The 25,359-nt window shown below is 44.4% G+C and overlaps 1 protein-coding gene across 10 annotated transcripts in view; it reads left to right on the top strand.

Annotated features, from left to right (window-relative positions):
- Positions 1-11,213, top strand: part of APP (amyloid beta precursor protein) — a 281,826-nt gene extending 270,613 nt beyond the window's left edge. For 9 of the 10 annotated variants that reach the window (XM_005670306.4, XM_005670305.4, XM_005670304.4 and 6 more), the window contains one exon: positions 10,245-11,213. In XM_005670306.4, coding sequence (XP_005670363.1) covers positions 10,245-10,346 — 102 coding nt within the window. In that variant the 3' untranslated portion in view covers positions 10,347-11,213. 10 annotated transcript variants of the gene reach the window in all.
- Positions 11,214-25,359: the final 14,146 nt, after the last annotated feature.

The raw sequence follows: 25,359 nt of genomic DNA, 5'->3' as shown, positions 1-25,359 counted from the left end.
CTGTGGTGTAGGCCAACAGCTGTAGCTCCGATTAGACCCCTAGCCCGGGAAGCTCCATATGACGTGGGTGTGGCCCTAGAAAAGGCAAAAAGACAAAAAAAAAAAATCAAATTATATGCACAAAGAAGTTCTTCATATGCATTTAAAATGCAGGATTTTGGTGGAGAGACCTTCACAGTATATGTATTTTTAGGGAACTATTAGAGCAAGTGAATTCATACATCTTGGAAGGTCTAGAATTTCTAGAGCTGATTGATCTTCTTTTGTATATAAGAAAACAAACCCAAACAGAAGTGTTCATTCAGTGTCAAATTCGGAAGAGCCAAGGTCACAATACAGATTTCCCTACATCCTGTCCAGTTCTCTTTCCATGAAAGAAAAGTTCCAAACCATTCTTTACAGGAGGCCAGGAACAGGTGACATTAAATTTGTGGCAAAGCCAGAAACCTCATTTCGGTCAGCACTTAGAACCTCCAGGCTCCTTGTTTATAGGAGCTGCTGATGGAAACGAATGTTGAGTCTTAGTCCCCGTGCCCATGCTGCTGTGGATGTGCTAAAGATCACTGAAATGAATGAACCCAAGAAACAGGTACGAGATATAAAAGAGCTGAGTGATTGACAGACAGGGAGAGCTGCACGTAAAGAAGCAATGACAGCATCATCAAGTGTGGGGTATTTTTGCTTTTCATAATAGTAATTCCGAAAGAGTAAATGTCCTTTGACACAGGATAAAACGTATTAACAGTGTAATTATTATTATTAGCATCAGTAATCTCATTTCTACTCAACATAATTTTTTTTTTCACTTTTCCATGCTTGGGCAACTAACCATGTTTTCACACTTGAACAATTCAAAGGCTCATTTTAATTTCTTTAATATAATTGGATGTTTTAATTACCTTGAACTGATCAATCTACCCCAGAGGCAGCTTCCTCGTCATCCACGTGCCAAAGGACAAAGAACCTGTATTGGTTTGCTCGGGCTGCAGTAACAAAGCTGCAGACGGAGTGGCATAAATATCAGAAGTTCGTTTCCTCGCAGTTCTGGAAGCTGGAAGTCTGACGATGCCAGTGTCCACAGGCTTGGTGTCTCCTGAGGCCTCTTCCCCTGGAGATGGCCTTCCTGTGCCTTCATGCCTGTGTCCTCATGGCCTCTCCTTGTAAGGACACCAGTATTAATTGATGAGGATCTTCCCTAATGACCTCATTTAACCTTTTTTTTTTTTTTTTCCTGGTGCACCTGAGACATGTGGAAGTTCCAAGCCACAGGAGCAACCCCAGCCACAGCAATGATAATGCCAGGCCCTTAACTCGCTGAGCCACAGAGAAACTCCATTTTTTTGGTGGGGGAGGGACTCTCATTTAACCTCACTTACCTCTCTAAAGACCCTCCAAATACAATCATATTGTGAGGTACTGGGGATTAGGACGTTGGCATAGGGATTTGGGGAGAAAAAGTTCAGCCCATAACAGCCCTGTGATACTGGGCAGTAAAACGAGGCATCTCAGGGGCTCTCTGCCATGCCTGTGCATGGACATACCTGATACTGATTTCAAAGGAACACCTCCCTGGATCCCACCTCAGACTGAGGGAAACGGAATTTTTAAATAGAAGGCTAGAAACCTGAGTGTAGACAATTTTCGCAACCAGAAGTTCCCATCATGGCTCAGCGGTAACAAACCCAACTAGTATCCATGAGGATGCGGGTTTGATCCCTGGCCTCGCTCAGTGGGTTAAGGATCCAGCGTGGCAGCGAGCTTCAGTGTAGGTCACAGACATGTCTCGGATCCCGAGTTGCTGTGGCTGTGGCATAGACCAGCAGCTGTGCTTCCTGTTAGACCCCAAGCCTGGAACTTCCATATGCCACAGGTGTAGCCCTAGAAAGAAAAAAAAAAAAGAAAATTTTTGCAGCTGAATCAGGCAGGCAGGCAGTTTTGAGAGTCATTGATGTATTAATGTTATTGCTCCTTCCCTTTAGTTGTGTGACCAAACCTTAGAGGGTAGAAAATGTTCTCTTTCCAAGCTAACTAGTTGCCTTTTAAACCCTCTTGCACCTGCCTAGGTTAAGTGTTTCTTCTGGTTAGTTAACAAGAGACGTCTCCTTGGTTTTAGAATATCAGAGCCGTTGGCGCTTTAACACAGGTTCTGAAAAAATTAAATTAATTTTTAAGCCAGAAGACATCCTTAAAGGAGTAAAATTGTAGGGAAGGCAGTTGTTCAGCCCTTCTGTCGATATTTATTTTGTTAGCTACTGGAGAGCAGCCAGGAACCTCCAGAGTGGCTGGCCCTCCCCTTCCCTTGGTGTTTGTTTTTTTTTTTTTATTTCCTCTCACCTCTTTCTTCCTTAGTAAAAATGTTGTCAGAATTCCCTTGTGGTGAAGAGGGTTAAGGATCTCACGTTGTCACTGTTGTGGCACAGGTTTGATTCCTGGCCCGGGGAACTTTCATGTGCTTCCGGCGCAGTTTAAAAAAAAAAAAAAAAAAAAAAAAAAAGAGCCTGGAAACCATCCCTTTCTCCCTGGAGAGGCTTTCCTTTCTCTCTGTACTGTGGGTAACACTTTGTCGAGCCCCGTGTTGAGAGTATCGGAACAGAACTTCATTTAAATCGCTCCTCACCATCCCTGCCCTCAGGAGGCTTATCGTCTGGCTGTGGTGCTCGAACTTGGCCACAAAGAGCTGCCACCCGGCCTAGGCACCTTGGCTGCCTGGGGATGCAAGTGCTGGAGGGGGAGGGGAGGGGACATCATTTTCTCCAAGTCTACACTGAATGAAGTGACCCTCCCACCCCCTTCTCTGGCGATCATAGCAAGCTCTCCCCTCAAGTACGTGGAAATAAGTTTCTTTCCAGCTCTGGTAAACCAGCCTCATGAATGAGTAACCTTATTTCTTTCTTTCATTTTTTTTTTTTTTCCTTGCCATTCCTTGGGCTGCTCTCGTGGCACATGGAGGTTCCCAGGCTAGGAGTTGAATCAGAACCATAGCCTCCAGCCTATGCCAGAGCCACAGCAATGCGGGATCCCAGCCGCATCTGCAACCTACACCACAGCTCACAGCAATGCTGGATCCTTAACCCACGGAGCAAGGCCAGGGATCGAACCCACAACGTCACTGTTCCTAGTTGGATTTGCTAACCACTGCGCCACGACGGGAACTCCTAACCTTATTTCACTAAGAACAAAAATGAGCAGATGGGTATGTCCAGATGGAGGGCACCTGAGTCTGTGGGGACAGAAAACAGTCATACTTGCCACCATCAGTGCAAAAGCTTTGGTCTCCAGGAACTCCCTTCTTCTTAGAGGGAGCGATTTAGCAGATGGCAGGGATGTGGAAGGGAAAGCAAGCCTGGTACTTGATTGAGTTGACTCTTTACCAGTTGGAAATGAGCAGTTACTAGTTTTTGTTTTATTATTATTATTATTATTATTATTATTATTATTATTTTTAGTTTGTCTTTCTTGTTGTTGTTTTTGTTTTTAATTAAAGCAGAGGTGATTTGGGAGTTCCCATTGTGGTGCAGCGGAAGTAAATCCAGCTAGTATCCATGAGAATGCGAGTTCAATCCCGGCCTCGATCAGCGGGGTTAGGGATCTGGCATTGCCATGAGCGGTGGTGTAGGCTGCAAACGTGGCTCGAATCTCGCGTTGCTGTGGCTGCAGTGTAGGGTAGTGGCTGCAGCTCCAATTCAACCCGTAGCCTGGGAACTTCCATATGCCGTGGGTATGGCCCTAAGAAGCAAAAAAAAAAGAAAAGAAAAGAAAAAAAGTATAGTTGATGTACAGAGTTGTGCCAGTTTTTGCTGTACAGAAAAGTGACCCAGTCATGCATATATATATTTACATTCCTTTTCACCTAGTATCTCCCATCACGTCCTAACACAAGCGATTGGACACAGTTCCGGTGCTAGACAGCAGCAGCTCATTGCTTATCCGTTCTAAAGATAATAGGTTGCCTCTACGAACCCCAAATCTCCATCCATCCTTCTTAGTTTTTGTTTTTAAAACCCAAGCAATACATGTTGATTTAGTGACTTGCTTCATCGTAAGGCTGGAGAGTCATGAGCACAGCTTCCCAGGTTGATGGCAGTGCTTCATTGGCTCCTCAGACAGAGGCACAGTAGCCCTTTGTTACTCTGTTTCCCAAATATGCCATCTCTGGGGACTGAGGCTCCAGCAGCTGCTGAATTACCTACCGTCGCCCTGCTGTCATCAGGTTCTGTGAAGCCCACAGACCCAACGTTCTGTTTAGTAGCAGACAGGCCTTTTCTACACTGATGTCCTGTGACACTGAATATTTGAAAATATACATTGGAGCTCTGTTTGCTACTCCTCCTGGGTGGGAACATCACCTTTAATAAGAAGAGGGGAGTTCCCAGTGTGGCTCAGCAGGTTACAAACCCGACTGGTACCCACGATGATGTGGTTTCCATCCCTGGCCTCTCTCAGTGGGTTAAGGGTCCAGCATTGCCGTGAGCTGTGGTGTAGGTCACAGATGAGGCTTGGATCTGGCGTTGCTGTGGCTGTGGTGTAGGCTGGCAGTTACAGCTCCAATTCGACCCCTAGCCTGGGAACTTCTATATGTTGCAGGTGCGGCCCTAAAAAAAAGGCAGAAAAAAAAAAGGAAAGAAGAGTGGAGTTCCTGTCATGACTCAGTGGTAACCAACCAACTAGTATCCATGAGGATGTGGGTTCAGTCCCTGGCCTCACTCAGTAGGTTAAGGATCCAGTGTTGTCATGAGCTATGGTGTAGGTTGCAGATGCATCTTGGATCCTGTCCTGTGGCTGTGGTGTAGGCTGGGGGCTGCAGCTTCAATTCGACCCCTAGCCTGGCGACTTCCATATGCCTTAGATGTGGCCCTGAAAAAGACCAAAAAAAAAAAAAAAAAAAGGAGAGGACGGAAATTCTTTTTATTGAAGGATATAAAAGGTTTGTTTGTTTGTTTGTGTGTGTGTGTGTGTTTTTTAGGGCTGCACCCACAGCATATGGAGGTTCCCAGGCTACAGATCCAATCGGAACTGTAGCCGCCAACCTACACCACAGCCACGCCAGATCCGAGCTGCATCTGCGACCTACATACACCACAGAGCAACGTCGGATCCTTAACCCACTGAGCAAGGCCAGGGATCGAACCCACAACCTCATGGTTCCTAGTCAGATTCGTTTCCGCTGCACCACAATAGGAACTCCAAAAGGTTTTTGTTTTTTTTGCAAAGATCTGATAATTGGTACACCAAAATCCCCCACCCCCTGCCTGCCTCGTCATCTCATGAATGATCCAAATAAGGAGAGATGTAGGAGTTCCCTGGTGGCCCAGGGGGTTAGGGATCTGGTGATGTCATTACTGTGGCTCAGGTCACTGATGTGGCTCAGGTTCACTTTTGTTGGCCTCGTGGATGCAGCCAAAAAGGAAAAAGAGAGTTGCTAATTAGCTTTTTATGGAGATATGGCACATGATTGTTTCTAATGAGGATGTTATCAGATTGGTGACATTATAAATATTCATCTTTACAGGTCCTTTGTTCCTGGCAAATGTCAACTTTTAGTGGAGGCACCTAGCAACCACTAACATAGGGGAGGTAGAGCAGTCAGATAGAATGGTCAAGTAAAATGGGAAACAACAGGAAGAAAAAGTGAGAGTGGACTCAAAATCTGCAGGTGGCTAGACATGAACAGCAGGAGGAGAAATTGGAAGGTCACAGGAGAGCATCAGCATAGCAGAGAAGTTCCAGGGCACACCTGAAGAGCGACCCGATGTAGGCAGTAAATATAACTGCACTACTTATGAAGAGATGGAGGTACAATTAAGAAAATGAACATGTGTACAGCAGAGAGGAAAACCAACACTTTGAGGTTATTCAAAGGGATAAGGGATTAGCCGGAAAACTTCATTGCCCTTCTCTTTGTTTGTACTTTCTTTCCCATGTTGCTGGTGTTTTTGATGTTCCCACACCCTCTGGTTGTTTTGCATGTTTAGTTTATCTTATCCTCCATTCTTCGTCCACCTAGATGACCTGAAGTGGAAAATCTTAGGGGCTGGAATCTCTATCCTTGGCCTAACTCTTTGCCATGCATAAAGGGACCTTCATTATCGCACATCCTGCTGGTTGCCCTACATAATAATATTAAAATATACTGTGTTTAGCCCTCCTCCAAGCTTAAAGTACCTACACTGGAGACAATAGGACAAGGGAGAACTGGAAAATAAGAAGAGACCCAGATAGAATTTTATGTCCACAGTCTGACAGTTGACCTCTCAATTCCTCTAGCTGTAGTAAAGGAATAAACGGCTCCAAAAAGTCAAGTCCAAGGAGAAAGGGGTAGGAAGAGGCCATTAGCCAAAGAGCCATCGAAAGTTCTACTCAAGGCTATGTTAGAACCGGATGGATTGTGCTCTTGGCTCCGCTCTCTGCAGTGTGAGTCGGCAGCAGTGGCCCATGGAAGCCAAGCTGGGGTGCAGCACAGGGACCCCAGACTCTGTTGTGAAGATGAAGACATCAGATCAGCCAATGCTGCCTTCAAGTCCAGCAAGTTGGGAGAGGGAACAACCAGAGGTGCTGTGTGTGCGTGTTTTGGTCACGGCAAACAACACTTATTCCTGCCCCCGGGGGAAGGCAGATGGGGGTTCTATCCCTGACTCCACTGTTCTCTGGTTCCTTCCAGAATAAGAACCACTGTCTTCACCTTCCCCCAGCTCCACTTGAAGAGAAATAGTATCGAGGCCCTGTCTGCACAGGGTCTTGGTGGGTGGCCTGCTCCAGTGCTACAGCTTAGCCGTGAGTGACAGATGGCTGAGCCCCACTGGGGAGCAAGACTCCCCCTTACCTGCTGCTGTTCCTTCAGTGGTAGGTTAATCTATAGATGCGAGCACTCTGCATTGCCCTCAGGGAGGAAAAGATGCAAGCCACACTCCTTGGGGACCATCTTGCCAAGATAATCCCTGCTCCTGTAGTTCCTGAGCCCTCAGGTGCAAGGGCTGAGCCGCCCCACCATAGGAATGATGAAACACGAGCTGCCTTCCTGCCACCAGAGGGTGGTGAGGATTAGCAAGTAGAAGAGAGGCCAAGAAAAGACAGGCAGTTTAGCCGCCTCACTTGCACACCAGCCTCTGAGCCTTGCATTTCCAGCAGGGCTCTCTTAAGACTTTGGCTTTGGCCTTTGAAGAGGCTATAAACTATTACCCTGCCAGGCATCCCCCTGCCCTTGATGAATGCAGGTAATTGTTGACAGTCGGGGTGAGCTGACCGACTCCAGGAGGAGATGCGAGTTGAACACTCCAACAATCAAACCGCAAGATGTTTTTCTTCCACTCTCAGAAACATAGCTGCTTTGTGCTTGATCCCTTTAGCAAGATTTTTTTTTTTTTTAATCTCTACATTCTTTGAAGTCTCACTGAAGAGATGGCACAGAGCGAAAAGACGCCCAAGTTCCAAGGGCTAGTGCTGCAGATGGGCTGTTTCCTGCAAGCCGACTTGGAGAGCGAATGAAATCTCTCCTTATGGGCGCTGAGCTTTAATGATGACATTTTAACTTACAGGCCCGTGGCCCCAACACAGGTGGCAGTTAAAGCAAGGTGACCTCATTTGCTGACACCAGAGCAGATCAGAGGAAGAGGAAGGAAGGGGACAACATCTGTGATTGTTCCCGAAGGGACAGCAAGGCTGGGCATCCGTGGGAGCCCTGTCCTCTGAGGACTGACTCTGGCAAGAGCCTGTTGGTGGCTTTGTTCTAAGGGGAAGGGCCCGGGGCTGTCACTGGAAGTCCCTGAGGACTTGCTGCAGGAGAGTGCAGGCAGCTCTGACCAGATGGTGGGATGGGCACTTAAGAATCAGGGCATCTCCATCTTCCAGTTTCAGCTGCCTTGGGATTCGCCATGGTGGTCATTCCAACTCATGCCCAGACTGAAAGGAGTCAGCCCATGAGGTGGGAGTCATACAAAGTGGCCTTGGGGGAACCAAATTATGCCAGTTGTATGGAGCTATATTCACACAGAACACTGTGTTAGTTTTCCATTTGCAACCTGAGAATTTGTATATATCGCAAAATGACCACAGAAAGTTTAGTTAACAATCATTTCACGTAATTACATTTTTTTTTGTTATGAGAACTTTAAAGATCTAGACTCAACAACTTTCAAATACACAGTAGTAACTATACTGTATATTTAGTATATATAGTATATACTAAACTGTATAGATGTACAGAACTTATCCCCAGAATTTATTTATCTTACAACTGGGAGCTTTGTGTCTTTTGACCACCTTCACCCATTTCACTAACTCCAAAATCATCCATCTGTTCTCTGTATCTCTGAGTTCAGGATCCATGAGGACTTGGATTCAACCCCGGGCCTCCATCAGTGGGTTAAGGATCTGGCATTGCCGTGAGCAGTGGCGTAGATCACAGACGGGGCTCAGATCTGGTATTGCTGTGACTGTGCTATAGGTTGGCACCTACAACTCCGACTAGACCCCTAGCCTGGGAACGTCCATGTGCCTTGGGTGCAGCCCTAAAAAGCAAAAATAATAATAATAACAATGATTTCATTTCCTTTGGATATGTAGATATATACACTCAGAAGTGGAATTGCTGGGTCATATGGTAGTTATATTTATAGTTTATTGAGGCATCTCCATACTGTTTTCCATGGTGACTGCACCAGTCTTTCATCTAAATTATTCATTAGCTGGTGTGGTCTAGTCATAGCATTCCCCACACCCCTGTCACTCCCATCCTTAGACCTGGGGTCTTAGCTCCAATAGGCCTGCTATCTGCTGCTTTTCCCTCATTGGGTTTGGGGGGGGGGACTGCTTAAGGAGCTGAAATGTCCCCATATAGCACTTGGCAGTGAGGTACACTTGAGGTTTTCTCCTGGAAATGACGTGGGGAGCCCAGTCTCACGTACAGAATGGAAAACATCCCTTTGAAGGAAAAACCATCTTCTGGACGGCACCCCTTAATTTTTCTATGGAAAACTCACCTCTTCACTCTGGTTAAATTTGTATTGATTAAATTTGTATGATTCCAATAGTTGTACCAAAAAGTTTTAAAACAATAATCCCCAAACTAAGCATTTATGTCTTCAGCAAAGAGTGAAATACGTCCTCCCTTCTGTGGACTGTTTGAGGTGCAGCAAATACACTAGAAACCTGGGCAGCCCCTCCCCACCTGACATGTTTGCAGCCTGCAGAGAGTAAATTAGTGTAACCCCATCCTAACAGTGACACCAGGGGAAGAACACTCCTTTACAACCGCTGGCTTGTTCATAGAGAAGACCACTGCATCACCAGGGAGCATCTGTTTAAACATTCAGCCGGACATACTTTCAGAGTGTCATAGTTTTAAAAATTTTTAAAGTTTAAAAGAGATAATCTGTAATCTGAGCAGCATGTTCTTTCTATATCTTCTTTTTTGTTTGTTTAGTTTTTTTGCTTTTTAGGGCCACCCTCTCGCATGTGGAAGTTCTCAGGCTAAGGCTGGGATCAGAACCGCAGCTGCATCCCTACACCACAGCCACAGCAATGCCCGATTCCAGCCACATCTGCAACCTACGCTGCAGCTCAGGGCAACACCAGATCCTTAACCCACTGAGCCAGGCCAGGGATCGAGCCTTCATCCTCATGGATACTAGCCGGATTCATTTCCACTGAGCCACAAAGGCAGCTCCCTCTATATTTTCTAATAATACCTCTCTGGTATACCTTTATCATTATTTTAATTAAAAGAGTTTCTCTTTAACATATTAAATTGAGAAAAAACGGGGACAAACTGAAACAGGCATGGGAAGGTACTCAGAAGTTCAGATTTGAATGGTGTCCATTCTACTTTGCTGCATCTCTGTGATACTCTTGGATTTTTTTTTTTTTTTTTCTTAGCTTACTGTCATACCTTCAAGTTAAACAAACAGTCTTGCATGGAAGCCTTTTGTCCTTTTTTAAGCCAAAAGAGAATCAAACTGTCTTCCTTGCCCTAGAAGTATCCAGTTACTAAGGTGGGGCCGCAGCCAATGAGCGCTTTGCAAGCCAAGCCGGCACGGCAAGGTTTTCAGCGCCACCTGGTGGCTGAGACGGAGCAGCTGCGTAACTGCTGGGCACCGGCGTTCTGCTCTGTGTCAAAGTGGGAAGAAAAGGGAAAATTGTGGGTGTTCTGCATTTGGGGCTAAAGAAGAGTACAGTGTACCTCATCTTTGTACTGCTCCTCGCTGTGCGCTCTTAAAAGATTGCTTAGGAAACTCGTTCTTGCTTTTCAGGTTGACGCAGCTGTGACCCCGGAGGAGCGCCACCTCTCCAAGATGCAGCAGAATGGCTATGAAAACCCAACTTACAAGTTCTTTGAGCAGATGCAGAACTAGACCGCCGCCACAGCAGCCTCTGAAGTTGGACAGCAAAACCATTGCTTCACTACCCATTGGTGTTCATTTATAGAATAATGGGGAAAGACACAAACCCTTCTGTTTTATTATTTACTCATGATCGCCTTTCAGCAGCTGTGCTGTAACACAAGTAGATGCCTGAACTTGAATTAATATTACGAATCAGTAATGTATTCTCTCTCTTTACATTTCCGGTCTCTACACTACATTATTAATGGGTTTTGTGTACTGTAAAGAATGAAGCTGTATCAAACTAGTGCATGAATAGATTCCCTCCTGATTATTTATCATGTAGCCCCTTAGCCAGTTGTATATTATTCTTGTGGTTTTGTGATCCAATTAAGTCCTACTTTGAAATATGCTTTAAGAATCGATGGGGGATGCTTCATGTGAACGTGGGAGTTTAGCTGCTTCTCTTGCCTAAGTATTCTTTTCCTGATCACTATGCATTTTAAAGGTAAACATTTTTATGTATTCCAAATGAGTTAGAGAAGTTTTTTCCACGATTGCATTTGACTGTACAGATTGCTGCTTCTGCTATATTTGTGATATAGGAATTATGAGGATACACGTTTATTTCTTTGTGCCTGTTTTATGTGCACACATTAGGCATTGAGAATTAAAACTTCTTTTGTCCGTGTACCTTCGGATCTTTGATAAAAAAAAAAAAAATCCCTGTTCATTGCAAGCACTTTTATGGGGCGGGGGGTGGGGGGGCGCTCTGCTGGTCTCAAAATACCAAGAATTCTCCCCCCAAATTTTCTGCAGGATATTGTACAGAATCATTGCTTATGACCATGATAGCTTTCTACACTGTATTACATAAATAAATTAAATAAAACGACACTGGGCAAGAGTTTTCTTTGAAGGATGACTGTGGGTGTTAAATATTCAGAGTGATTCAGGGTGGGGAAGAAGAGGCAGATTCGGTTTCTTTCACCCAGTCTAAAACACTTTTTTTGTGATACCAAAAATGATGGAGGTGGGAGGGACAAAATTAGGGACCAGGGAAGGCAAGCCTGGAAGAACCCTTCAAGATTTGTATCAAATGGTGTTTTCATGTAAATAAATACGTTGTTGGAGGAGCGGTATTGTGCTGGTGTGAATGATTCCGTGGAAACCACCTTCTGATCGTTGAGTCATCTGAAGATTGGCGAGACCCTTCTGCGGTAATCTGATGTTGGGCAGCGACACCTATTGTGACTTAGCTGCAGGTCCGAGGAGGAAATTGGGGCCAACAGGCATCTCATTGCTAATAAAACATCTCATACACCTACTTCAGTTTTTACTGGGTCTAAACTATTTTGCTGCCATATCTTGGTCTTCAAGTTTATCCCTGTCTTGGTTCCGGCTACTATAATATCAACAGACGGGGTAGCTTTTAAACAACAGAAATTTATGTCTCACAGTTTTGGAGGCTGGAAGTCTGAGTTCAGGGTGCCAGGGACACCGCACATGACAGGCCAATAAATCTGCAGCTGAACTGCTGGGGTAAGGAATGATGACTTTAATCAGAAAGCCGGAAGATGGCAGGCTGGTGTCTCAACCATTTTCCCTGGGTTCAAATTCAGGCCTCTTTTATAGAAAGGAAGAGGAGGGGGCGGGGCCTACTGTGATGCTGACCAATGGCTGAACAGAATCACTACCCTCACTTGATAACTGTTGCTCCCTATTGGTCACTCACTAACAGTTGCTTGTTTGGGAAGGGTCCCACGGTGGTGCTGACCAATGGCTGAGCAGGGCCACTGCTGGGCGGCTCAATAACAGATGGGCACTTGCTGTGCCCCTACCCCTACTACCCCTGCATGGTGCAGGGAGGGCCCTCTTCCAGGTTGCAGGCTTCTTGTGTCCTCACATGATGGAAGGGAGGGCCCTCTCTGGAGCCTCTTTTGTGAAGGAACTAATTCCATTCATGAGGACTCCACCCCCATGACTTAAAGCCATTACGCTGGGCATTAGGATTTCACCCTGTGAAGTTTGGTGGGGGACACAAACATATAGACAGCTCAGGAGTTCCTGTTATGGCTCAGCAGTAATGGATCCATGAGGATGGGAGTTCAATCCCCGGCCTCACTCAGTGGGTTAAGGATCTGGCATTGCCATGAGCTGTAGTGCAGGTCAAAGACTCAGCTCAGGGAGTTCCCGTTGTGGTGCAGTGGTTAACGAATCCGACTGGGAACCATGAGGTTGCGGGTTCCATCCCTGGCCTTGCTCAGTGGGTTAAGGATCCGGCGTTGCCGTGAGCTGCGGTGTAGGTCGCAGAGGTGGCTTGGATCCCACGTTGCTGTGGCTGTGGTGTAGGCCGGGGGCTACAGCTCCGATTGGACCCCTAGCCTGGGAACCTCCATATACCCGCCGGCCCCAGAAAAGGCAAAAAGAGAAAAAATAAATAAAAAATAAATAATAAATAAAGACTCAGCTCAAATCTGGTGTTGCTGTGGCTGTGGCATAGGCCAGCAGGTGCAGCTCGGATTCAACACCTTGCCTGGGAATTTCCATATGCCTTGGGTGTGGCCATAAAAAAGAAAATAAGACACACAAACACACACACACACAGCTAGTTGGTAACAGTCCAAAAGAAAATATGAAGAGAAAGGCTCTAGGGAAATGAAAGTTAAGACCAGCCGATAGTTATTGAGAAGGCGGAATTTCTCAACCCTGGCACTTTCGATAATTTTGTAGGGAGTAATTCTTTGTTTTGAATATTGTAAAATATGTTTACCAGCACTCCTGGTCTCCACCCACCTCATGCCAGTGGTGCTCTCCTGATATAGTAATCAAAACTGCCTCCATACATTGCCACATGTGCCTTAGTGGGCCAAAATCATCCTCGTTTGAGTACCTCTGCTCTCTATTTTAAAACAATATCCTGTGTACATAATTTTCAACTGGAGAAGCCTGGGCAAATCTAAGAACACATTGAGCCTGGTGTTTTTGCTGTGCTGTGCTTGACGACAGGTGGACATCAGAACTAGCCAGCCGTCTTTAGCCTGAGATCGCAACCTTTGAAACACTAAACACAGAAAATTAATCAAAAGCCTTTCATCATGTCACTCACTATCCAGTATGAACAGACGCAATTAAAACTCATCTGAGTGTGTCTTATCTTCAGGAGAACAAAATTCTCATTTCCCTCTCACTGTTAAGGGCAATTAGACTTGACTGCTATGAAGATGTGTAACATGACAGCTTCCATGTATAAGCTATGATTCCATTTTTGCCTGACCCACAGAGGAGGCCGATGGGGGAGATTAGTCCTAATTTAACAATAATGGAAAGACAATAAAGAAATGAAACTTTCTCAAGTACATAGGATGTTATTCCCAAGCTAGCTTGCTTTCTTGCTTTCTTCTTTCTTTCTTTCTTTCTTTCTTTTAGCCATCCCAAGGACATATGGAGGTCCCAGGCCCGAGATCAGATTCAAGCCCCAATTGCAACCTATGCCGCAGCCACTGCAATGCTGGATCCTTTAACCCACTGCACCGGTCAGGGGATCAAACCTCTGTCCTAGCACTGCAAAGACTCCAAGGATCCCATTACACTGCAGTGGGAACTCCTCAGGCCAGCCTTTAATGGCAATAGCTGCAAACTTCAGCTTTGATCATTTTGAGCTAGTGAAAACAAATTATGTGTATATACATATTAATATTTTTGTATTATACATATATATGTATTCTTTGGGGGCTAGAATAATGCCTTATAATCTTATTCTCAAATTAAGTTATGATGAAAGATGGAGTTCCTGTCGTGGCTCAGTGGTTAACAAACCTGATTAGTATCCACGAGGATGCAGGTTCAATCCCTGGCCTTGCTCAGTGGGCTAAGGATCCAGCCTTGCCTTGAGCTGTGGTGTAGGTCACAGATGTAGCTCAGATCTGGCATTGCTGTGGCTATGGTGTAGGCCAGCAGCTGTAGCTCTGATTCGACCTCTAGCCCGGGAACCTCCATAAGAGTGCAGCCTTAAAAATACCAAAGACAAAAAAAAAAAAAAAAGTATGATGAAAGAATTCTCCAGGTGGTCTAGGAATTAATCGGTAGACAATATACACGAAAGTGAAGGGTCACCAAATAGAATTATACTAGCAGTTGCCCAAGCCAAAGGTCAATGGGATTTTGAGGGAGTTTGGCCTGGCCAACCTGATAAAAGTTTTTCAATATGCTTTTAATTCATATTTATTATGATTGAAGTTGGAAATTCTTTCATGTGTTCAATGAGCATTTTATATCTCTGAATTTTCTGTTTATGTCTTTGGAGGGGATGGCGCTTAAAGTCTACTTTGCTATCAGGATTGTAACCCCTGCTCTCTGTTGGCATTTGCCCACTAAATCTTTGCCCAAGCCTTTAGTTTTAGCTTTTTCAGTTGCTGTGTATTAAGTGTGTGTCTTCTCTACAGCACATCGGGGAGCCAATTTGAAAATCTTTCAATAGACAAGTTAGGCCCATTCAGTTTTATGATATGACTGCCATGTTTGCTCTCAATTCTTTCCTATCTCCTAGAATTGCTGAGTGTATTATATTTACTGTGTCTCTCTGAGGGGAGGACGCTAGGCTTTGGTTGGAGGAGGTGCTTAGAGGAAGCTTTGTATTTTTATCCTAGTGATTCATGTTGTGCTAATATTTTTTGTAGTGCTCTTAACCCCTTTTATCTTAACCTCTTGCTCCCTGTATTTTCTAAGTGACCTTCTTGGCCTCCTGCCTATCACACAACCATCAATGGTCTTACTGTCCTTTTCCTGTTGTTATCTCTTCTCTCCCATTTTTTCAGTTACATTTGCTCTACTTTAACAGTACCTAAGTGTTTGCATGTTTTTCTTCAACCCATAACCCCCCTCATTTTAGTCTTAGCTCTGCAGCCCGTCAGCCTTTGGTTCTCAGACATGTTCAGGTTGAATGACGCTCACCCTCCAGAAAGTTCTTTGACAAGGGGAACTGGTGTATGAGGTCCAGGAGTTCTAGCAGATTCAAAACTGATTTTCTAGGACCTTGAAGCTTGAAGTACAGCTCATTTATCCTTAAGTTTCCTGGAAAAGCTGTACCCCTGCTTCCTTGTCTTGAACGTTGCTCTTGAGACTCCTGGAGCCAAATTAAGACCTGCATTTTGAGTCAGTGCTACTCTCCAATTACAGAAGTCAGGGAAGGTCTAGAATCACGGATTTGGATGTTGGTGGACCCAAGTTTCTGCCTGCAGGTTTCACCTTTATACACTGTCTCTGAATAATCTCAGCCACCTCGAAAATATTCACAATAACTGGTGTGCAAAGCAATAGTTGTTTTGTTTTGTTTTTCATTTTTATAGCCACACCCGAGGCATATGGAGTTCCCAGGCTAGGGATCAGATCTGAGCCACAATTGCAACCTACACCAGAGCTGCGGCAATGCCAGATCCTTTAACCCACTCTGCTGGACCAGGTAGAAAACCTGCATCCTGGTGCTGCAGAGATGCTGTTGATCCCATTGTGTCTCAGTGGGAAATCCAGGGGGAATTCTCTTACAGAGGATTCTTGAAAGGTCCCTAAGGCCATACTCTTATTCCTTCTCTCCTGCCTGCAAACATAAGAGCCCAATGGTAATTTTCTACATACAGAAAAAATTGGAACACAAATCACGTATGTAATTCCCTTGCTTTGATTACGTATTTTTTCTTGTAGAATACATTTGCAGATCAAATGGGAATAGGACGCTCCGTGGTGACTATTAAAGCAGCTAAAGCTGCCCCCCACCTCTTCCTGCAACCAGCCCACAGTGTCTCATTTCTAACATCACTCTATTTGAGTAGGTTTTAGAGTAAATCATTGTAAAGGTTAATAGGTTTTCTTAGATTAACTAAGTGTTCTTGGGTGATGTGTTTTACATACCTCTGCGCATACTACGATTTTTCACCATTCTGAACTGAGTTTTTCTGAAGCTGAGCTTTGTGTCTCCTTTCGTTAGTGAGCTGGCCATGGCTGCTTCATCTTGGGACATTTATTCATGTAAAACAGTTATCAAGTACCTACCGTATGCATTCAAACAATACCAGGGATGGGGAATACAATGCTTTAAAAAAAACAAATCAATTCCACTTTTAAGACTGCAACCATTACCACCCCCAAACAATGACTTGTTCACTAACGATTTTTATTTTGCCACAAATCAGAGATTTGGGTAGGACCCAGTGAGAAAGCTCATGTCTGTTCCACACAACATCATTCGAGCCAGCTCAATGGAAGGCCAGAGGATCTATTTTCAAGATGGCACATTCACATGGCTGGCAAGTTGGTCCTGGCTGTCAGCTTGGAGTTTGGCTGGGAGCCTCAGATCCTCTCCACAGGTGCTTCTTGTGGCCTGGGCTTTCTCATAGGCTGGTGGCAGGAAGACAGGGGTGAACAACCCAAATAGAAGGGCAGAAACTGTATTGCCTATTATGCCCTAGTCTGGAAAGTTCCATGGCCTCACTTCTGTCATTCCCAATCCATCGAGGCAGCCACAGGGCCTGCCAGGATCAAGAGGACATAGACTCCATCCTTGATGAGAAGCATATCAAAGAACATGAGGACATGTTTCATAACCACTACATTAGAAAAAATATATTCTATTGGAATAAATAGAGGCAATGGCCATTCCCTTTACTTGATTTTCCTATTGTAATTAACCAGCAACGAAAGACTATTTGGGCCAGAATAGGATGTGGCTTAATTTCCTGGAGCAGGGCACTTTCTTTTTATACTTTCCATTCTGGACCTGTCCCCTGAACTCCAGAATCCATGTTGCCTGCAGGTAAGTCCACTGGAATTTCCTTTCCCTTTCTTTCTCTCTTTCTTTCTCTCTTTCCTTCTTTCTTCCCTTCTTTCTTTCCTTCTTTCTTTCCTTCTTTCTTTCCTTCTTTCTTTCTTTCTTTCTTTCTCTCTGGGTCCCAAGTACAGCGTATGGAAGTTCCCAGGCCAGGAGTTGAATCTGAGCTATAGCTGCCAGCCTACACCACAGCCACAGCAACACCAGATTGAGCCACACCTGTGACCTACAGCAAAGCTCAGGGCAATGCCAAATCGTTAATCCACTGAGCGAGGCCAGGGAGGGACCCCCATCCTCATGGATACTAGTCGGATTTGTTTCCACCGAGCCACAGTGGGAACTCTGGCCATTTGAAGATTTAACAGACATCTCACCTTGATGCGTTCAAGGTCAGACTCAAGATGTCCTGCTCCTCCTTTCTTGTTTCCCTTCTCAACAAAGGATGACTCCATTCTTCCAGTTGCTTAGGCCAAAATCACGAGCCTCTGGTTAACCATTCAACTTCTTGCCTTGCCTCCTCTAGGTCTTTGATCAAATGTCATTGCCTGAAGGATACTGTGCCTGACCAGGCCAGTTAAAACTAAATTCCCTCCCTTCCCCCAGCATTTCTTACATCCCTTTCCTCCACCATTTTTCTTCTTGACAAAACTTGACTCCTACGTTTAGCTCTTTTATTTGCTTATTGCCCTTTCCCCATTATAATAGACACTCCATAAAGGCAGGATTTTCTGTCTGTCTTGTTCACTGATGACTCCTTTGTGCCTTGAACAGAATCTCACAAGTGACAGTTGTTCAATGAGTATTGGTTACATAAATGCATAAATTTGAGTTGGCTCACTTTATCAACTAGAGCAGAGAAAGGGGCAAGGAGGAAGAGAAATGGGGGGAAAGGGAATAACGTATTCAAACATTACATAAAAACTAGAGAGAACCTTGGCGTCCCCAAGGTGGCTCAGCTGGTTAAGAACAAGACTCAGTGTCTGCAAGGATGTAGATTCATTCCCTGGTTTTGCTCAGTGGGTTAAGGATCAGGTATCACCACAAGCTGTGGCATAGGTTGCATATGTAACTTGCATACAGTGTTACTGTGGCTGTGGTATAAGCTGGCAGCAGCAGCTCTGATTTGACCCTAGTCCAAGAACTTCCATATGCTTCGGGTGTGTATCTTAAAAAAATAAATAAATCACAGCGGGAAATAACAGAGCTGTATGTCTTTTTTTGCTTTCTTAAGATCCACTCATAGACTAAACTACTTTATTTATTTATTCCTTTTTTTTTTTTTTTTGTCTTTTGTCTTTTTGTTGTTGTTGTAGTTGTTGCTATTTCTTGGGCCGCTCCCACGGCATATGGAGGTTCCCAGGCTAGGGGTTGAATCGGAGCTGTAGCCACCGGCCTACGCCAGAGCCACAGCAATGCGGGATCCGAGCCGCGTCTGCAACCTACACCACAGCTCATGGCAACGCCGGATCGTTAACCCACTGAGCGAGGGCAGGGACCAAACCCACAACTTCATGGTTCCTAGTCGGATTCGTTAACCTCTGCGCCACGACGGGAACTCCTATTTATTCCTTATTTAATTTTATGGCTACACCCACAGCATATGAAAGTTCCTGGACCAGGGACTGAACCTGAGCTACAGCTGCAATCTATGCCACAGTTGTAGCAATGCTGAATCCTTTAACGCACTGTGCCAGGCTAGGGATCAAACTCACAACTCCACTGAGACTCAAGCCACTGCAGTTGGATTCTTAATCCACTGTGCCACAGTGGGAACTCCATAGACTAAATAACTTTAAATATTCTTCAGACTATGTTGGCTGGACCTAAAGAAAATGTCTGTCTGTGTCCGGTTCCAATGGCGTTTCCTCCATGTGGGCATGGGAGAACTGGGCAGGGAGGACCTGGCAGAGAAAACAGGCTTCTCATCAGCTTCTGTGTCAAAAAGCAAGTTCCTAAATTGCCTTCATCATTTTTAGTCATTTTTTTTCCAAACCAGAGGGTTTTCTCTCTGGCCAGTAATCCTTTCGCATCAAGCAATAGAGCTCCAACAATAAGAAAAGGAAAGCAATCATTTGATGAAAATTATACCTATTATTGAAGAATTTTTACTTCAGCTGAGAAATTATGATAAAAGCTTTGGTGAATTGCACCATGAAATACAGATACTTAATAGGAGAGAAGAAAACGATCAACTCAGAGAAATAGAAATACCTCGGGAGAATCCAACCACAGGCATGTATGGTATAGAATCTTTAATAAGCTTTAAGAACTGAGGAAGCAGAATTGTCTTCAAGGAAATGAGCCAAAAAAGATGAGTTCCTGGAGATCCCACCTTGCCAGTTTCAGTGTAGATGGATAATCATATGCCTGGTCTCTCTTGGCTCATTTCAAACTTAGACCACTCATAAAAGGTCTGCATCTATGGAAGGAAACTCCTCTCCCACCCAAAAGAGAATCCAAAGGAGAAAAAAAAAAAACAAAAAAACTGGCCTCCCAGCAGAGACATGAGCAGCATTTCTAAGGCTTCCTTAACAGAGGCCAGTGGGCACGCAGGGACCCTTCTACGAATCTCTAAGATTGGTTCTGGCTAAAGATTTTGAATCTTTACCTCCAAGAGGAGAGGCGTGCATTCTACTTCACTTTATGGCTGTCTTAAAAAAAAAAAAATGGGAATTTTCATTGTGGCTCAGTGGAAACGACCCCAACCAGTATCCATGAGGACATGAGTCTGATCCCTGGCCTTGCTCAGTGGGTTAAGGACTTTTCTTATTGTTGTCATGAGCTGTGGTGTAGGTTGAAGATGTGGCTTGGATCCCAAGATGCTGTGGCTGTGGTGTAGGCCGGCAGCTTCAGCTCTGATTCCACCCCTGTCCTGGGAACATCCATATGCCTGGATACATAAATAAATACATATAAATTTATTTATATAAATAGAAAGAAAGAGAGAAAGAAAGAAAGAAAGAAAGAAAGCCATTCTCAGGTCCCCAAGGCACATGTCTCACTCTAGTACCAAATTTTTGCCCAAATGTACAGTCGAAAAAAGACTAAAGTTGAAGGGATATTAGAGACTAGGTACAGGGGCCCCTTTATTTTACTGAGCAGAAAACCAGAGCCCAGTGGTGTGAGTGGGTTTACGTGTAGCCCGCGATGGAGACAATCAGGACTCTGCTCAGGTCCTCCCACCTCTTACCGCCAGTTCTTAAGGATGCCATTTCTTTTTCCCTTAAGATTCATGATTAGAGTTTGTCATACCTTCCCATCAAATGAAGACTTGGTATCACCATACTCTGTCCTGTCTCCTCCATGTGGTACCCAGCTGCTGCTTCCCCATCCCCACCCCGTGGTACCGTGCAGACCATCCCCCAGTGGAATCAAGGAACTTCCCCCAGCATTTAGGGGAATCTCACCATGAAGCCGAATAGCATCATTTGGTTTATTGCCAGGTACCTTATGGGATAGGTGTGTGTTTCTCTACACAACAGTCAGTAATGGACCACCAAGGTCAACTTCATCTTCTATTTTTTTTCTTTTTTTAAAACCTTAATGAAGTATAGTTGATTTACCATGTTTTGATAATTTCTGCTATATGATAATGTAATTCAGTTATTCATATACACACGTCCATCTTTTTCAGATTCTTTTCCTACAGATTATCGTAGAATATTGGCTAGATTTCCCTGTGCTATAGAGCAGGTCCCCATTGGCCAATCATTCCCTACACCCCAGTGCACATATGCCATCCCAAACCCCCAGTCCACCCCTCCCCGCTACCTGTCCCCTTTGGGAACCATAAGTTTGTTTTCAAAGTCTGTGAGTCTCTTTCTGTTCTACACATAAGTGCATTTGTATCCTTTTTTTAGATCAGACAGGGAAAGACAAACTTCATATGATATCACTTACATGGAATGTAAAAACTTCATCTTTTTTTTTTGGTCTTTTGTCTTTTGTTGTTGTTGTTGTGGTCTTTTGTCTTTTGTTGTTGTTGCTATTTCTTGGGCCGCTCCCGCGGCATATGGAGGTTCCCAGGCTAGGGGTTGAATCGGAGCTGTAGCCACCGGCCTACGCCAGAGCCACAGCAACGCGGGATCCGAGCCACGTCTGCAACCTACACCACAGCTCACGGCAACACCGGATCGTTAACCCACTGAGCAAGGGCAGGGACCGAACCCGCAACCTAATAGTTTCTAGTCGGATTCGTTAACCACTGCGCCACGACGGGAACTCCTAAACTTCATCTTTAATTACAGTGAAGTTGCATTAAATACATTATGTATTATTTTCAAATTATGTCAGACTAATTTCAAGGTGCTAAGAAGTTAAAAAGTCACCTCTCAATAGGCCACATGGAAAGGGACTGAGATACTTATCCTATATTATCTTCATGCTGTGAAGTTCCCTCCCCACTACCAATATGACGGCCTTGGGCCAAGAAAATGAGTTTTGGTTCCCAGTTTTCACTGTGATATGCAGCAGAGCGTGAGATTGTTGAAGGGCCCATGGCGCCCAGCTTGGGACTGAAAATCAGTAGTTTACTAGAAGGAATTTTTTAAAAATCTATCTGTTTCTAACCATGTTATCGTCTAAAAGGCAAAAATTTGAGAAGAAGTAGGTAAGCAAAGAAAATACCTATCGCAGTAGGATTCTCCCCTACTTTTTTTTTTTTTCTTTTTAGGGACACCCCTGAAACATAAGGATGTTCCCAGGCTAGGGGTGGAATCAGAGTTGCAGCTGCTGGTCTACACCACAGCCATAGGCCCATTGTGGCAACACCAGATCCTTAACGCTCTAAGCGAAGCCAGGGATGGAAACTGCACCCTCGTGGAGACTATGTCAGGTTCTTAACCCATGAGTCACAATGGGAACTCCCACTCCCCCACTTTGTAAAGGAAGAAATGTGTTGTCTCCATTCAAGTCACAGGTGCACCCTGCGGGTGTCAGCTGCTGCGGGTCCCAGCCCTGCTGACAGGTGCTTGCATCCTTCTTTTGACCTCAAAGATGTCAAGACCAGAAGGGGGTGGTTCTCAGCAGTTGTCCAGAAGGGTGGAGGCCAAGCCACAGTGGTAAACAGCCTGACACCTCTGGCAGATAACCATTTTCCTGGCAGACTGTGCTTTCCTAGAAGAGAAACAATTTAAATTCTCTCACTCACTCAAAAGAAAGCTAGAGGGAATTTTTTTCATTCCCTGTAATAGACAGTAGACAAAATTCTAACATCAGAAAACTTTGAAGAAAACCAAAAAAAAAAAAAAGTAGCAGAACACAGATGTTTTATTTTTAAAAAATAAGCATAATAGCCATATATAAAAGAATCCAGAATTAAAGTCCGAAACAGCTCAGTCCATTATGATGCAAACTGCTCTGACACCAGCAGTCTCATTATATCTGCATTTTACTAAACTAATTTCAATGCTATCACTGTGTCATCTGACCATTCATTTTTTATTGCTTATGCTAATGGGTTTTGTGGGTGGTGGATTAGTCACATTTTAATGCCCAGCGGCAAAAGATGAAACTATTCCAATGACAGTAATGGATGAAAAAGCACCCTGCTGCTTACAGCTTCAGACACAGAACTACATGATTTTTTGTTTTAAATGTAAGTTGCCTTTGCTCATTTAATCACTTTGACAATAATAGACCTCAATTCCACAGAGTCTCCCCAAAAAGTTCAACATCTCTTGCATATTTTTCTCTGTACCATCCCTTAAATCTTTCCTAAAATTTCCTTAAAATCACAGATTAGCCTGGCAAATGTATATGATTCACTGCACATAAATCCATTTAATTTGTACAAGTGAGTGGGTTCATTTAAAGGAAAGAAACAGAAGTTCCTGCTGTGGCTCAGCTGGTTAGGAGTCCAATTAATGTCCATGAGGTTGCAGGTTTGATCCCTGGCCTTGCTCAGTGGATTAAGGATCCACTGTTGCCATGAGCTGTGGTGTAGGTCGCAGACATGGCTCAGATCCAGTGATGCTGTGGCCGTGGAGTAGACTGGCAACTGCAGTTCTGATTCCACCCCAGCCCAGGAACTTCCATATGCCACAGGTGTGGCCCTAACAAAATATAGGCAAGAAAATAACATACCACCAATAAAAACAATTATTGGTTAAAGGTAACAGAGGTTGGAGGGGAATAGAAGGAAGTTTCTGGACTTACAGACCAGCCCAGCCTGGAGAATATTTACTCTGGCTGCTCAGTGGATAAGTAAGTCTCCCCCTCTTAGTGTGATAAAATGCTGGATGGATCCCACATCCAGTATCATGTTTCCTGTAGTGGAAAGAAAGGAAAGCTTGGCAGGCCCGTATGGCCTCGGTTGAGCCTGTCTTTCTCTCCCTGCGGCAGAGTGGAGTCTTCAGAAAGCAACACAAATTCTGTCCAAAAGTTAATGAAGTAATTATCTGTTCTCTACTACCAGCGTGGAGCCCTCTCAGATGAAATTTCAATGGCCCAGAGGCTCAGGCTGCCCCATCATACACAACCAGCAATTTCTCATCACTTTGTTGGCAGAGCCCAGCGAGTATTTAAACAACCCAGACAAAAGACCACAAAGGGTTCCTCCTCTCCTTCTTTTTGGAGGGACGGGGGAGCAATATGATAAGGTAAGTAAAAAGATCTTAGAGATGCCATAAGTGATTCTGGTAAATGAATCTTTTCCAACCCGAATAGCAAATTGATTCTTGAACTTTTCACCTTTGGCTTTTTTCTTCATTTCTTCAATCAAGAAAACCAAGGCATTTTATCTCTGTAAGCAAGATAAGTCTTGCTGTAACAAATCTCTATAAGCAAGAAAAGTCAACAGGAACCTTCTGATGGATTTTTCCTGTACTCCCCAATGAAGAGCATCCCAGGAGGGACTTGTTTATTGTCGTGGAGAACATGAAACCATTCTTTTGTTTGCCATTGTTGTGGGAGACAGCAGGAAAGGATGGTACTGCCCCCAAACCAACAGCCCCCTGTAAGATGCCATACATATCCCCAACACACACACACACACACACACACACACATACACACACACACACACACACACACGGCAAAACAAAGTTGGAGAAGTACACTGACAAGAACCCATGAGCTAGAAATGTGACCCTTCAAATGAATTTTCTTTGATTTTTTTGGGGGGGCCACACCCACGAGATACAAAATTCCCAGGCTGGGGATAGAACCCAAGGCACAGCAGTGACCATGCCAGATCCTTAACCCACTGAGCCACTAGGAAACTCTACATCTTGGACTTTTTTTTTTTTTTTTTTTTTTGCCTTCAGTTCGAAATAGTTACCACATTGAACATTATAAAACTCACTAAAACAAACCAAAGGCTAGAGTTTGGAAACACCTTGAAATAAATGTCCAAACTGAATATTTTATCTCCATAATAGATAAATGATAGATAGATAGGTAGGTAGATAGATAGATAGAGATAGATAGATAGATAGATAGATAGATAGATAGATAGATAGATAGGAGTTCTTTATTATAAAGGAATGGTATTATCTAAAAGGGAGAGAGAGGATCAAGATGGCAGAATAGAAGGACTGGAGCTCAACTTCTCTCCTAAAAACAACAAAATTCACAACTAAAAGCTGAGCAATCCCCACCCAAATGGACTGGAAACCTTAAAAAAGATATCCTACTCCAGAAGAACAAGAGGAGGCCACATCAAGAGGAAGGAGGGGTGATTTCATGATATAAACAACCCCATACCTCCCAGGTGGGAAGCTCCACAGACTGAAAACTAACTGGTTCACAGAGAGAGACTCACCTACAGGAATGAGAGTTCTGAGCCACACATTGGCACGTTTGAACCCTCACGTGCAGGGATCTGGCACTGTGAGAAAGAGCCCCTGGAGCATCTGGCATTGAAGGCCAGTGGGGCTTGTGCTCAGGAGCTCCACAGGACTCGGGGAAATGGAGACCCCATTCTTAAAAGGTGCACATGGACTTTCATGTGCACTGGGTCCCAGGGCAGAGTGAGGTCTCCATAGGAATCTGGGTCAAACCTGATTGCAGTTCTTGGAGGACATCCTGGGAAAACAGGGGTGAATGAGGCTTGTTGTGAGTGAGGGACATTGAAGGCAAAACTCTCAGGAATATTCAGCAGCTGTGCCTTTCTCTGGAGGTGGCCATTTTGGGAAAATCTGGCCCCACCCGTCAGTCAGTGCTGAGAAACCCTAGGGCAAACAACAATCCAAATGGGATCACAGCCCCACCCCTCAGTAA

This window comes from Sus scrofa, chromosome 13, assembly GCF_054392235.1.
Source record: "Sus scrofa isolate SSC_HxYL_T2T_F1_AM1 chromosome 13, Sscrofa_HxYL_maternal_Yorkshire_Landrace_v2.0, whole genome shotgun sequence".
Classification (NCBI taxonomy): Eukaryota; Metazoa; Chordata; class Mammalia; order Artiodactyla; family Suidae; genus Sus; species Sus scrofa.
Note: the sequence above shows the minus strand (reverse complement) of the source record. Positions and strands in the feature narration are given on the sequence as shown.